A 14045-nucleotide genomic window follows, 5' to 3' on the forward strand; every position below is an offset into this window, starting at 1 on the left:
GAACCTTGTGTATTTTGAATCATGGTGCTGTTCATTACATTATTGTGCACAGTGCTTAAAAGTCAGTTTAGTTTACAGAGATGCAGCATTTCACATTCAATTACTTTTGTGCTCCTACATACTGTTTGTTTTCTACACACAGCATTACAATTCTATTAAATATCAATTGTTCTCACACATTGCTTGTTAGTAGCCTATGAAATGTCAGTGTTGTGAAGAAAAAAGCTGGCACCTTTCTATTCCTGTGATGTGTATATCTGAATCTTGTGGTAACTTGACGGGACTGCATTAAGGTGATAGGCTGGAACTGAAAATTTTGTCTGAAATGAGATGGAAAAACTGAGAATGCTGGAAATCTGAAAAGAAGGAAATGCATAGAAACAATGAAGGGTCTCTGCCTGGAATGTTAACCTAACTCTTCTCAAATACTGTTGCATATTTCCAGCATTTTCTGTTTTGATTTCATATATTGTGTCCAATTCAGTGCGGCATCATAGATTTGAAATCTGAATTCTTACATAACCTAATGCTTATCTGATAATTTTGTGTCTCTTTCTAGTCTCCTCTCCCACTGTCGGCAAACCTTATAAATGTAATTACTGTGGGCGGAGTTACAAGCAGCAGAGTTCGCTGGAGGAGCACAAGGAACGCTGTCACAACTACCTGCAGAGTCTGAATGCTGAGCCCCCACAGCCATCTACTCAGCAAGGTCTGTAACCAGCAGTGCCACAGTTAGCCTGGGGCAGCAAGGACTATACCTAGCAGTGCCACAGTTATCCAAGGATAATGAGACCTTTAACCAGCAGTGGCATATCCTAATAATAATTATGGTGTTGCATAGTTATCTGGTCAGCAAGAGCTGCACCCTGGGACTGTCCATTACTCAGATACATTGCTGTGTATTTAATGTTTGAAAATATGTGTTTTTGTCCATCAGGTATCATTCACACACCACAGGAACCTGTCCAATCTTAATTTTGGTTCTGGGCAATTTTTTTTTTATGGCATCATCAGGACCACCTCTCAAGTGACAGTTTGCTCTGTATAAAGTTTTTTTTATATTAAAAAAAAAAGGCTCAGGACCTGTCCAATAGTCCAATTATTTTCCCCCACCCCCATTTTGAGAAGGTTCTCCAAGTTCCCAGCCTCGCTTTTATTTAACGTTGAGTTGCGCCCTGCAGTTTTCAGTGAGCTTTAGGAAAGATAAGTTTGGTATTTAGTTCTTTTATCTGCTTAGTTATCTTTGTTAGTCTATATTATCTTTTTCTCTTCTAGTTGATTCCTCCCATGCAAACTCGATAGGGTGCGATGACTCCTTGCTATAACTCCAGGACACTAGTCTTTTTAGCTGATCTGGCAAAAACCATTGCTGTCAAAATCTCTGTTGCAGAGCTGTACCTTTGTGCGTTCAACAGTCTTAATAAAACAATGAATAATGGAGGTTCGTGTTGTACCAGTGATCTTCCCAGAAATATAGCATCTCTTTTGAAAAAATAATGGCCCCAAATTTGCTTCAATGGCGATATTGGTGACAAACGCCACAAGTTTAAACCGTTGTGCTACCTGATCCTTTAGTGGCGAATTTATGCTACAGTTTGCTGGAAATGTAATTAGAATATGCTGCAGCGAGCAAAGGGGTGGATCGGGAGCGACGCGGCCAATGTCTGATACACATCCAAGGTACCGGGCCCCGACAAAGAATGGAACAACATTTTAACAGACGTGTTTCGGAGCAATCTGATAATGTGAGGATGGGGCGTAGGATGTATGGTTGAATTTAATTTGATTGAGTTTATACTGAAGCCATAATGTAGTATAAATAAATAAATCGTTGTTGAAGGACCCGTATGCATAGGGTTGCCTCCGGAACTGTGTATGATCCCCAGCTATATTTCATTACTGGTTGTAATCCATGCTTAGCACACAAGCTTAATAAATATTAATATGAAAATATCAGTTTGGAGAAAATCTGAACATGCCTGGCTGTCAAAACACTTTTATTTTATTACTTAATTGAGGTTTAAGATTTCAATGAAGGTCCTACCCTCTGGCAACCTGCTGAGCGATTGATTGCTGATTCCGAGCCCTCCAATGTCATTCTGCAATGGTCTAAGTGGCTGTGGCGATCACAGTGGTGGCATTTCAGCAAACTCAATCTTGCCATTGATTTTAATGGGGGGGCCGAGCAATGCTAATTAGCTGTTCAACTTTTTCGGTAAGAGTTTCTGTGGAGCAGCGTAAAAGTCCCAGCAAATTATGGCATAGGGTATGTAATGGCATAAGTCACTCGCGCCATAATTTCCTGGTATTTCTGCACCATAATAATGGCGCACGTTTTTAGCAAATTCCGGTGAAAATGGTGAATATTTTTGTCCCCCCAAGATGGAACTCTATACATCGATTTAACCCCCTGGACCCTGCCTCACTGCATAGATCAGCCACGATCTTATTGAATGGCGGAGCAGGCTCAAGGGGTCATATGGCCTACTCCTGCTCCTATTTCCTATGATGTTATATAAAATTTAGAGCTTGATAGTTAGGCTTCAAGCAGGTACCCAGTCTCCAGAATGAAGGCACAATATAATTAAAATGGGGTTCTTTGATTGCACCTTTTTCTCTCTACTATTATCTTTAGAAAAAATTCAGAGCAGACTTTGTTTTATCATTCAGACCCAGATCCAGTAAGCAATATATTTTATACACTGGTAGAGAGCAGCTCCTATATATACTGCTGATCTCTGTTTGCAGGGAGGTATATGGAACCTTTCACCCAGCTTCATTCTGGCCATCAGATAGGTGATCAAAGAAAATAGATTAGTCAACAAAGAATACATTCCACAAAAACTGAGAGTATCCAAGAATTGTTGATATTAAATGATCCTAATTAAGAGACTCTGATTGTTATTCTCATTGATTCCAAGAAGTGTTTGTACCCGATTCAGGACTTTGAGGGAAACAATTTACAGTTTCCATATTGCTAATTCAAGGCTGCAGAATCTGACTGGGCAAGCCAATACAAATTTAACTGTTGGATCATATGAATCAGGGAGACAAAATTTGAACAATTCATATGTTCACCTGCTCCATCACTCTTCTTGCATTGTCTTGCACCTTTTAAATCAACAGGACAGCCATCATTGACTCTATGGCCTCAGACCACTACTGACTCAGGTGGGTGTCCGCCGTTAGTATCTTTAAGCAGCATAAAGGTTGATTACCTGGCTACATAGGTCTTAGAAACAGTCATCCAACAGTACCCTCTTCATTTGAAGGCAGCTGTTCCAACTTCTTTTATGGGTGGTACATTTAAATCATTTACAGTACCCACTCGTGATCGAGACAGTATCCAAAATAAGAGATCTTGTAAATTCAGGGGCTACCAAGTATGTACTCCCAAGTAGCAGATAACAGGGTTTTACTCCTGTTATTTTATTGTGCCCAAGAAGTCGAGTGGCCTTTGCCCTATTTTTGGATCTTGCGAAACAATCAATTCCTGAAAAGAATCCAATTTGCTTACAGTACCACATTAAACAAACAATGAATTCTGGGTTTAGATTCACAGCTGTGGATCTAAAGGATGCATATTTTTGCATTGGTTCTTCATCAACAGTTTCTTGGGTGTCTCTAAGTTACCAGTACAGAGTCTTTCCTTTCGGCCTTTCCCACCCTCCCGGAGTCTTTACAAAGCGCCTTTCAGTTGTCACAGTACACCTAGGCCAGTAGTGTATTCGTATTTAGACAACTGGTTAGTCCAAGCTCCCAGATGGGCAGTCTAGCAAGTAATCGATATCTTCCAGCAGTTGGTAATTTGTGGGCTAGCACCAGAAAATGTACGTGAAAGCTGCAGGATTCTTGTAAAAACTCAACTGGTTCACTCGTGTAGGTCAGTTTCCCTGCTCTGAAGGACATGTCTCAGACTACTTGGTTGACTCTTAATGCTCTCAGAGCAAATAGGGATGGGGAATAAATGCTGGGTTGCCAGGGTCGCCCACTTCCCAATAACAAATAAAAAATAAATGGTCACCAAGAGAGTGAGAAGTGAGTTCACGAGAAATTCTCTTACTCAGGGTTGTTGGAACATAGAATGCTTTGCCACAGGAAGTGTTTGAGGCACAGACCGTTGTATCTTTGAAGGGAAAATTTGATAAATATTTCAAGCAGAGTAAGATACAGGCCTGTGGGATTAGTGTTGGATTGTCGTAGCATAGAACCAGCACAGGAACAATGCGTCGAATGGCCTTCTCTTTTGTATACTTCTAGTTTTATCCTCACTACCACATGCAAGGTTCATGATGTTCCTGAATATCTGCATTGCTTTGAGCTGGGTCTAAAGTATATATGAGCACACATGGCCTCGTCACTCAATGTCGGGTCTGGTAGTTTCATATCACTTTGTGAGCTATGTGGAAGTTGTGTCTGCATAGACCTCTCCTTACTCCTAACTGGGATATTAATGTAGTCCTTAATAAGCTAATAGACCCACCATTGAAACTTTTACAAACACATGATTTTAAGCTTCTTGTAAAACAGAGTTACTTCCCAGGCTTTTCGTAATCAAGTTTCCATTGACAGTGTCTGTACGGTAGATATGTGGCCTGCTTACACATGTACCAGACGTTACTGTTAAAATTTGGGCAACATCCAGGTTTTTCTCATCTGTTTTGGCATTGCAGCTTGGGCCTTTCTCCCTCCTAAGTTGGTACTTTGATGTAACTCCTGTGGTGTGTGAGGGGTGCCTGAATGAAGTCAGATTACCTTGTAGAGTCTTCAGCATTCTTTGAGTTATAGCATTCCTTGTACACCACCATCCCCTCTGACCCTGTTAGGCCATTATTTTTTGTTTTTATGGTTGGGGAATTATTTTAAGGTTACTGTAGGTCAAAAAGAATTGAGTTATTGCACAAGTCCTGTGCCTTTTTATAGTGTGGGAGCAGGATGTCACATGAGGGGTGCTCTCAATGATGTCCTGACCAAAACAAGAGATTTCCAGGACCAATCCAGATTGGACAAGTCCCTATGGTGTGTGAGGGATGCTATCATGCGAAGAATGATGTAGGCTGTACAAGGTAGGTCATTTTTCTTTCCCATAAAAGGCATTCCTGATCTCAGCAATGATGGAGGAGTCTGTCAAGAGGCTAGGCATTTTCCATGGGAGTAGAAAAATGAATGTCACCCTGGGCCGCTTGTACATCTATAGACTTGGGAGCATGTTAATTTGCCTGCCCCACCCTCTTAACCAGAGAGTGGGGTGGGGCTGGGGGTGTACAAGGAAGAGGAGAGACAATAAATGGTGACATGTGATGCTGCATTAGTAATTGTTTTGATGAACTATAAAAAGGTTATGTTCTGTGTGGTTGAATACACCTAACAATACACTACACAAGCCTAGAAATTACTGTTTGCGATATTATCTGGGGGTACGGTAATGTAGTGGTTATGACTCTTGATGAGTAACCCTGAGGTGATGAGTTCAAATCCAACCATGGCATTTTGTGAAAATGAATTCAATAAATTTGTGAGCTAGCACCAGAAAAAAAATGACCAGATTGTTATAAAAACCCAACTGGTTCACTAATGTCCTTCTGGGAGGGGCCTGCCACCCCTACCCAGTATGGTCTCTGCGTAACTCTAGTCCCCCACTACGTGGTTGACCCTTGATGGCTTCAGGGCAACAATGGCTGGGCAATAAATGCTGCCTTGCCAGTGTTGCCCACATCCCAAGAAAATTTTTTTTTTTTTTAAAAGTATGCAAAAGCATAATGAGTTAATGTGATATTCCTTTGTATGCTGTTTTAACAGAGATATTAACCATTTTATTTTGTCTTGTATGCTCATGTCACAAACAGTAATTTGTGCGCTGTTACGCGACCACCAATGCAAATTCACAACTATTTATGCGGTAGATTTAGTATCTCATTTCCAGTCTTAGTAAATGCAGTCTGAAAACTGGTTCAATTCTGCTGTTAATATAGTGGACTTTTGCAATAACACGGTGTTTGGGAATCTGCTAAATAGCATATTATAGTGAACTAATAGAATTTTACTAAGATTCCTGTGGCTATCACTTATGATGGTTCACACCGGTTTTCTTGTATATCTTTATTTGTAAAGTTTGTATCTACTGACCCGTACTAATGAAGATGTCAGAATATTGATAACTCAATTTCTGCATATAAAAATATAAATTTTGAGATTGCTGTACACTCTTAGAGATTGGTTTCTATGTACTGCTGTGTAGTCAGGCAGATCAATTTTGTATCGCTGGTTTTCAAGGAATCAGGTCACCACTTGTTTGCTGTCTACCAGCTCTAAAATTGCAGACCTTTCAGCAGTAGGTCTGTTAAAGCTTTCAAGCTTTCTTCATTCCAGGTAGGGTTTAAGTGGTTAGGTTCATATCCCTACTGACTGGTGACATTTTTACAGCTGACCATTAACCACTCTCCTGACCACTGTGCCACATTGTTTCAAACTTTGGTTTTATGCACACACACAGCCACAGAACCATAGAAAATGCATGTGTATAGCTCCAGCTGACTTTCAAATATAATAGAATATTTGCACCTAATGGTACAGCTTAAACCTTTAAGCTTCTCACTATGAAATGCTGTCCCGCTCTCAATATCATTTTTAAAAATGCACTGATATGATGTTATAGATTATAGTACGACTGATAGTTGGGTCCCAAATAGCTGTTATGGAAGATCAAAGGCAGTGCAACAGTTGGCTGCTATAATTGGCCTCAGCCACCCTTGTTTAGGAAGCGGAAATGTCAGCCATGGTTCCTGCTTCTGATTGCTATCCAGTGATCTCAACTGCAAAACTGTCTGTGGATGTAGGGTGAGGACAGTCAAATACACGACTGACATTCAATCTAGGCTTATGCATGAAGAATGGCCACTTGGCTGAGGTACTGGAGGGCTTGCCTGCATGTGATGCCCACTGTATCCCAGCATGAGTCAGTGCCTTCTGGAGAGATTAAGTGGAGGGGGGAATCAGATGAAAATTGGGATCAACCCACCAGTAGCACCAAAATGGAAAGCACACTGAACATTGCAGCAACTGTACATGGAATACCTGCCGTTGAATGGGTCCAGTAGTTGTGTTTGTCTTGAACTATGTTTTACACTATATAACCATGTTGAAGACTTTGGATCAGATCTTCCATTACTAATAGTTAACACTAATAGTTTTGTTCAGGCACTGGGCAGTACTAAGTTAACAGTCAAATACTGAAAATAAAAAATCTGTTTACTACCTCAAAGCAAGTCTTTTGGTTCACAATGAAATTTAAATCCAGTACAGAATATAGTTATTCCCCCTCCTTCTGCCAGTTTTCTTGCTTTTCCCCTAAACTGCTTCTCCTGAAGGGATTGACTCTTTGCTGGAGTACTCTTCTATGGGTGCTGGACACTGTCCAATACATTGCTAGTTTGCTATTCTTTGTGTGAGTGAAGACGGGGATTGTTATTAGGAGGGGAACCCTGACTGCCTCATTCTCCCCTCCCTCCCATGTACCTTACCAGGGGTGCTGAAGCTAGCTGTGCCGACCCCTGCTGTCAGCCCAAACCAGGGATCAAGCCTGGGACCTGACTTGGCTAATCACTGTCTTAACTGTTGAGCGAGCCAAACTGTGTATTTTTAATGGAACAAACTACGCGATTTATACTACCACTGCAAAATTATAATGACCAATGCAAATTTGCAGCTATTGTCTTATTCACAGCTTTGTAGGAAATGGGAAAGGCCTTGGGGAGGTCAAAGGTAAAGGAGCATTAAGGGTGTTATCAATAGGATCAGGTGTTCCAATCTTGTCATGCTCTTTCTTTACCTTTTGAACCTTGGTAGCAATTTAATGTCCTGAATAGTGACTGTAAAATTTGTTTTTAAACACTTATTGTACATAATGTTAATTTGGTGCGAACAAAGATTTCTCCTCATTTGTTCAACCTCCATAACTTTATTTTTGTTGAAATGTTTCAAATGAATTTAGTTCTCATTAAGGTGAAAGATGTCCGTGCTGGGGAGTGGAGCACTTTCCACTTTAGTTGCCCAGTATCGGCATCACGCACACCAAGGTAAACCTGTTCCTTTGCGCTTCAGCATCAGAAGACCACCTGTGAGAATGTTTCCACTTCCCACACCAGCAATCATATGGCCTGTTTGGCCAGTAAATGTCTGATTAGGAGCAATTTTGTGCTGTGGCCCCATGGCTATTTGAAACTAGGTTGAGGCTGTCCAAACTCACTTCACATAGGACCTAGTTAAAGACATGGAGCTGCTCAAACAGGATAAATCAATGACCTATAACTGCATTGAGAATGCATGCCACATGGAGTGAATGCTGTGAGTGCACTCAATGTGGGTTAGGGTTCAAGTTGCATACCTCATATACTACACCGTGCTCAAAAGAAAACTAAAATGAATTCTGCTTATACGGCACCTTCGGGAAAATTACAATTAAGAGCTGGCAAAGTTGTGGAATCGCCGACAGTTCGTCGGTCTTTTTAATTGTGGCGCAAATGCGCAAAATGCCTCAAAAAATGTATTGGAGCTCTGGTTGCTTTTGTTGCCAAAGTAGAATTGGTTAACAAGAATTTAAACGGTTGTGCAGTATAAAATGATCGCTAAAGCTGGTTCGAAGCAAGTTCCACTGTTATTCCCAATGCTGCCTGTACAATGTGCATCAGTTGATCACCAGATTTTAGGGTGCTTTCTCTCATCAGCAGGGGAGGAGAGCCGTGACATGGATGTGATGCCTGACCATATCCTTCAGCCAGCCCCTGACAGGCCTTCTTTTATAGATAGGCTTGCTAACAGCATTGCAAAACGAAAAAGATCTACGCCGCAGAAATTTGTGGGTAAGAGCTTCCGTGTATTTATTTTAAATGTCCCAAAAGGATAGTGGAGGGTTAGGTTATTGTACAACTGTGTTTTTCCATGTCTTAGTCCTTACAATTGCTTGTCCCCTTGGCAACTTAAATGTTTTACTGTACTTGCAACTAAATTAAGGGGGGACTCAACCCTACAAGAAGCAAACTAGGTGATGCAGTTGATTGTGCTGGATCCAGTGCATTCTGCATAATCCACTGTGGTGATCTGGCAGCATATAGTCTTGGTTTTGCTTTACCGTTTTCTGCAGAATTGTGTGTGTGTGTGTGTGTGTGTGTGTGTGTGTGTGATAATTTTCAGCAAGGTTGCAAATACTTACCTTTTAAGAACTAAAAGCTTAATATTGTCATAGAATTATCTTTTTTTTTGGATGTTGGGCTCCATTTTCCTTTTATACATCTTCTATTTAATTTCAGATTATTAAAAGATAGCCTTGAAAGTTCTTGATTATTTCCAACCCCAAATTAGAGATGTTTATATTCAATTCTCTGGGGAAAGGGCCCCATTTTAATATACAACGTCCAAATGAAAGGGTATTTTTACCATCCACTGCCCAAACAAAATGCTATCTATTTGGGTTTGGCGAGGAACTTTTGAGACTTCCTAAATTGGGAGGAATCCTGTTTGTTTTTGAGGTCTTCTATCATTGGCGGGTAGAAGTGTGTGATCTCTCTCTGGTTGTTTTAGGTTTTATTTATAGTTTTGATTATTTTTGTTCCAGTGCTAGTTGAAAGTTGCATTCCTGAGCCAGACTCTGAATGAATTAAGTTTGGCTGGTCCATTTTTCACTGGTCAGTAAATAGCCTCAGTCTTCTTTGTAAGCTTGTGATTTCAAAGTACTCTGCTTTTCCTGATGTCTTATTGTGATGGTGAAACATGCAGGTCAACAAGAATTTGGCAATCCTTGATCCTGAACTTTGACGGGGTCAATATAGAGGACCTCCAACCAGATACTTCATTCCATCCAAACTCCTTCGCCGCAGCATGCCACTCCCATCCCACTTGCTGCAGCCACTGCTGTATCCACTCTGCACAATTGTAGTGGCACCATCTTGTGTCTGCTTGAGACTATACACAATGTAAAGCATGTCAATTTTGGACTCTTAAGGGAATCAAGGGATATGGGAATCAGGCAAGAAAGTGGAGTTGAAGTCCTAAGATCAGCCATGATCTCATTGAATGGCAGAGCAGGCTTGAGGGGCTGTATGGCCTACTCCTGCTCCTATTTCTTATGTTCAATTGAGGGTCTCTTTAGGAATAAATGAGTTAATATTTGTTGTTCAATGGTCTGTGCTTATTGTTTGCTATACAGTTGATATAATCCAACTTTGGATTACTCGGATATTAGAAATAGCATGAAAGTACTGTTCATTGATTTTAAAGTATGTACCCCACACCCATTTTTGATTATGCATTTTTGTAAGCTTTACTAATCACAAAATTGTCACTAAGAAGGGAGTTAAAGGAAGGAGGGGATGGTTTTACTTGATAACTTTGTAGATAATGTCTGCCACCAGTTGCCAGCACTGAAACCAAATTGGATATGATCGAGTGTCTGTGAGGCTGGTAATTTGGCATGAGTAACCTACATATGTGTGGAATAAATATACAGTGCTGTTCTAAATTAAACAGAAGAGAATGGGTTATGAAAAAGTTTCTGTACTTCCTAGCTGAGCCACTGAATAAAAACACCTTGAGATTGGATTTTGCCTCAAGCAGCCCGGGGTGGGTGGGGGAGAGAAAGAGGCAGCAAGTGCATGTGTTTTGGTCAAGTACAATGTAATATTGCTCCTAAAGGGTTCAAAGTAGTAGTTGCTACCTTTGCTGAAGATTGCAGGAAGATAGTAACCCTGGGAGTGGGGTTAGGAAGATGGTGGTGGGGTCGTAGGGAAGAAAATGTCAGGTGGATATTGTCTTGAAGACCATTTGTATTCCTGAATGAATATCAGAGCATCTTTCTTTTAATTTGTTTTAACTATTGCACTGCTGACATTGTAATAGAATTTGAAAACAAATGGTTTCAATTGTTAGTTACCATTCCTGAAACCAGAATTGTGAAATTGGTACTAATTTTATTTAAAATATATTGATCTAATAAATTGGGGGGGTGGGGTGGGGGAGGAAATGTCAGTTGTAAATTAAGTTACCTTTAACTTCCCTTCCTTGCTGATTTTCTGTGTTTTCTGATTTTTAAACCCTAATCCTTTCTTTTCAGGTGATAAACACATGCGCCTCAACCTATCTGATGTTCACTTTGAGATGAACTCCAATTTTGAGAAGGATGTAGAGATGATGGCTCCTCACCCCATGGACCAGAATTTGGGCAGTGCACTGTCCTATCTAGGAACAGAAGCAATGAGGCCTCCAAGGCTCCCCATGACCAGTTGCATGCCGGAGATCACACCAGTGATCAGTGCTGTCTACTCCCATGTACATCCCATCCACAGCCGAGCTGAGGCGCAGGGAAGTCGAGAGGCAGCAGAAGGTCATGAAGACGTGCCAGAGCATCTGAATTCTAGAGCAAAAAACCAACTGGTGGAGCTTGGAGTGTCTCCGAGCAATGGTTGTCATGATTCCACAGATACAGAAAGCAGCCATGAAGACAGGAATGCCCATACTTTCCCTAGTAACTATGCCACAAGGCAAAGCCCGGCCTATTCCAAAGAGGACCCAAAGGCACAGGAGCCTCCATCATCTGCCAAAGCAGCCCAAAGCTCAGCCAAAGAGGTCCTAAGAGTCTTAAATGAAGATGGAGAACAAGTTAAGGCTTATAAGTGTAACCACTGCCGGGTTCTCTTTCTTGACCACGTGATGTTTACCATACACATGGGTTGCCATGGATTCAGAGACCCTTTTGAGTGCAACATCTGTGGCCACCACAGCCAGGATCGGTACGAATTCTCCTCGCACATTGTCCGAGGAGAGCACAAAGTGAGTTAGAGAGGGCCACGTGGACTACACTTTTCTACTCCCCTTGCACTGACTTCATCTAAAGAAGGAGGTGTTCTTACTAGGGTTGGACAAGATAATTGTTTTCAGGGATTAATCTACAGAATAAACTGGGGTTAAATTTGGGCTCCATTTTCCAATTAAAACTAAATGTTCCCCACCTGGAATTTTTTTGTTGACACAAAGATGCTAACCTTAAATGCTATTTGGTTGAACTTCAGTAGAGAAGAAAAATACATATTTCTAGGGGCCCAATTTTACAGTTGATGCCAGTTAATGAAGATTCAGATTATGGTACATTTTTTTCAAGCACTGATTTATTTGTTATGTATATAAGGCAGTATGGGTTTTGCTTAATAGGGATGAACTGAAAATGAGATTTTCATTCCCACCAAAGCACCCCAATTAATGGCTTCAGCTGTGTTCTATCCTTCGAGATAGTTCAACTGTTAATAAATCCTAAAGACCTTGTGTAACTTTAGAAGAGAATCTTCTGATGGAAACTACTGACCCTTTTAGAGTCATATGAATTCTTAACTTAGATAAATAACAGTAATTTGTCCAAATGACCTGTATCAAAGAGAACTACCTATGTTTATGTCTTAGTGACATTTGTCTTTGAAGTTTGAGATTTTACAAATGCCCATTTTTAACATTTGAACATCTGCAATTTTGATAGTTTTATGATGAAAGAGATGACTTGCCCACTTTTTTTTAAAGTCCCTGTTCAAAAACTGTGGATTAATCCCAGAGTATTGTGACTAGGCTACCCAATTACACGACTAGGGTGTCCAGCCAGATTCTTTGATAGTATGGGGAGTGGGAAATTCATTGGCAAGAGTAACCTTTTTAAAAGAACAAAGTTTTTAACTGCTCCGATTTGAAGATGCCCAATAATGTAGTAGTGAATGTGCCTCCTTTCTCTCACTGTGGTTACAAATTCAAATCCTGTCAATCGTTCACGTTTACTTGCCTACTGTGCGTGTGGTGACCTTTGTCAAATCCCAGTTGAACCAATGCACCACCTTGCCCTGTGCAAAGTGACCAGCCTGTCTGCTGATCCACGGAATACCCTGGCAATATACAGGGTCATTAAGCCATGGAGGATGAGTGGAATTCGAGGAGCTATTGTAGTGAAATCAGACAATTTATGAAATTAGTGTCATAAGTAATCCAAACTACCTCGTTCTCACTGTTGGATATAATAACTACCATGATGCAACCTTGGGTGACGAGAGGCTTTGAATTGGTGGCTAATGGTCACAGGTAGTTAATACTTCCCTATTCCCCTTCCCCCTCACCACCAAGATAGCTGTTTGATGTCAGTGTAGCCAACCACTTAGAAAGTGTACACAAAATAAAAGGCTAAGACTTGTTGGTGCTTGATGGTTTCTATTGTTCCGTACTTCCATGGTTGAGAGCACCAGTGCCCTGTTTTCATAAAGTGTTGACCTGTGGGCTGGCAGAACAGTTAATATGTGCACTGTCTGAAGTTCAAACTTTCTCCAAACTCTATCCCAATTAATTAACTACCATGTGCATATTCAGTTTCTTTAGTTTTTGGCTGACACACTGCAGTGCTTATTCCTCTATGGGAAGAGGTAGCCATCAGTGTTCATGCTCACCAACACTGGAGCAGGAGCAGCATTTGTATTGGAAGCTGTGAAGAAATCTGGGTGTTATGTAGGAATATGCAGTTTTTTAAAACTTTAATCATATAATATAAATATCTTCTAACCGAATGTGGTTGCAGGAAGAGGGTTAATATATTTTAAACAATTAATGTGTTCTTGCCTATTAAAAGGACTTTCCAAATGTTAAGGTTTTTAAATATTGTCAGCATTCATATTTATAATTTTTAAATCCTGTAGTGTAAAAATTCAAATGCTTCACACTGCTGTGGTTGTAGGCTAAAGTCTAAGAACTGGGCCACATCAGCCACATGTATGGTGAATAGTAACCAGTTCTTAGTCTGCCTTCTGGATGGGACATCTTATAGGAGATGGACACTGCCAGCCACTCCACCCCAGTGAGGCACTGGAAAGTTTTTCTGTTTGGGGGGGGGGGGGGGGTGGGAGGTGGGAAGAGGAAGAAGAAGAAAGGCGAGTTTACAATCTGTTTGCCTGTAATAAAGGATACTGTATGGATGCACACAGCCATGATGGAATAGGGCGAAGCAAATCTTTAATAGATTCTTCAGCTGATGT

At 40.8% G+C, this 14045-nt stretch overlaps 2 protein-coding genes across 8 annotated transcripts in view; both read left to right on the plus strand.

Annotated features, from left to right (window-relative positions):
- Positions 1 to 14045, plus strand: part of ikzf4 (IKAROS family zinc finger 4) — a 146344-nt gene that overhangs the window by 104323 nt on the left and 27976 nt on the right. For 5 of the 7 annotated variants that reach the window (XM_067976600.1, XM_067976599.1, XM_067976597.1 and 2 more), the window contains 3 exons: positions 560 to 709; positions 8724 to 8858; positions 11105 to 11820. In XM_067976600.1, coding sequence (XP_067832701.1) covers positions 560 to 709; positions 8724 to 8858; positions 11105 to 11820 — 1001 coding nt within the window. The remainder of the gene's footprint in view (positions 1 to 559; positions 710 to 8723; positions 8859 to 11104; positions 11821 to 14045) is intronic. The other 2 variants (XM_067976595.1, XM_067976601.1) reach the window with 1 other exon arrangement.
- Positions 662 to 14045, plus strand: part of rps26 (ribosomal protein S26) — a 42737-nt gene continuing 29353 nt past the window's right edge. The window contains exon 1 of the mRNA XM_067976602.1: positions 662 to 709. Coding sequence (XP_067832703.1) covers positions 677 to 709 — 33 coding nt within the window. The 5' untranslated portion in view covers positions 662 to 676. The remainder of the gene's footprint in view (positions 710 to 14045) is intronic.

Source organism: Heptranchias perlo, chromosome X (assembly GCF_035084215.1).
Source record: "Heptranchias perlo isolate sHepPer1 chromosome X, sHepPer1.hap1, whole genome shotgun sequence".
Taxonomy (NCBI): domain Eukaryota; kingdom Metazoa; phylum Chordata; class Chondrichthyes; order Hexanchiformes; family Hexanchidae; genus Heptranchias; species Heptranchias perlo.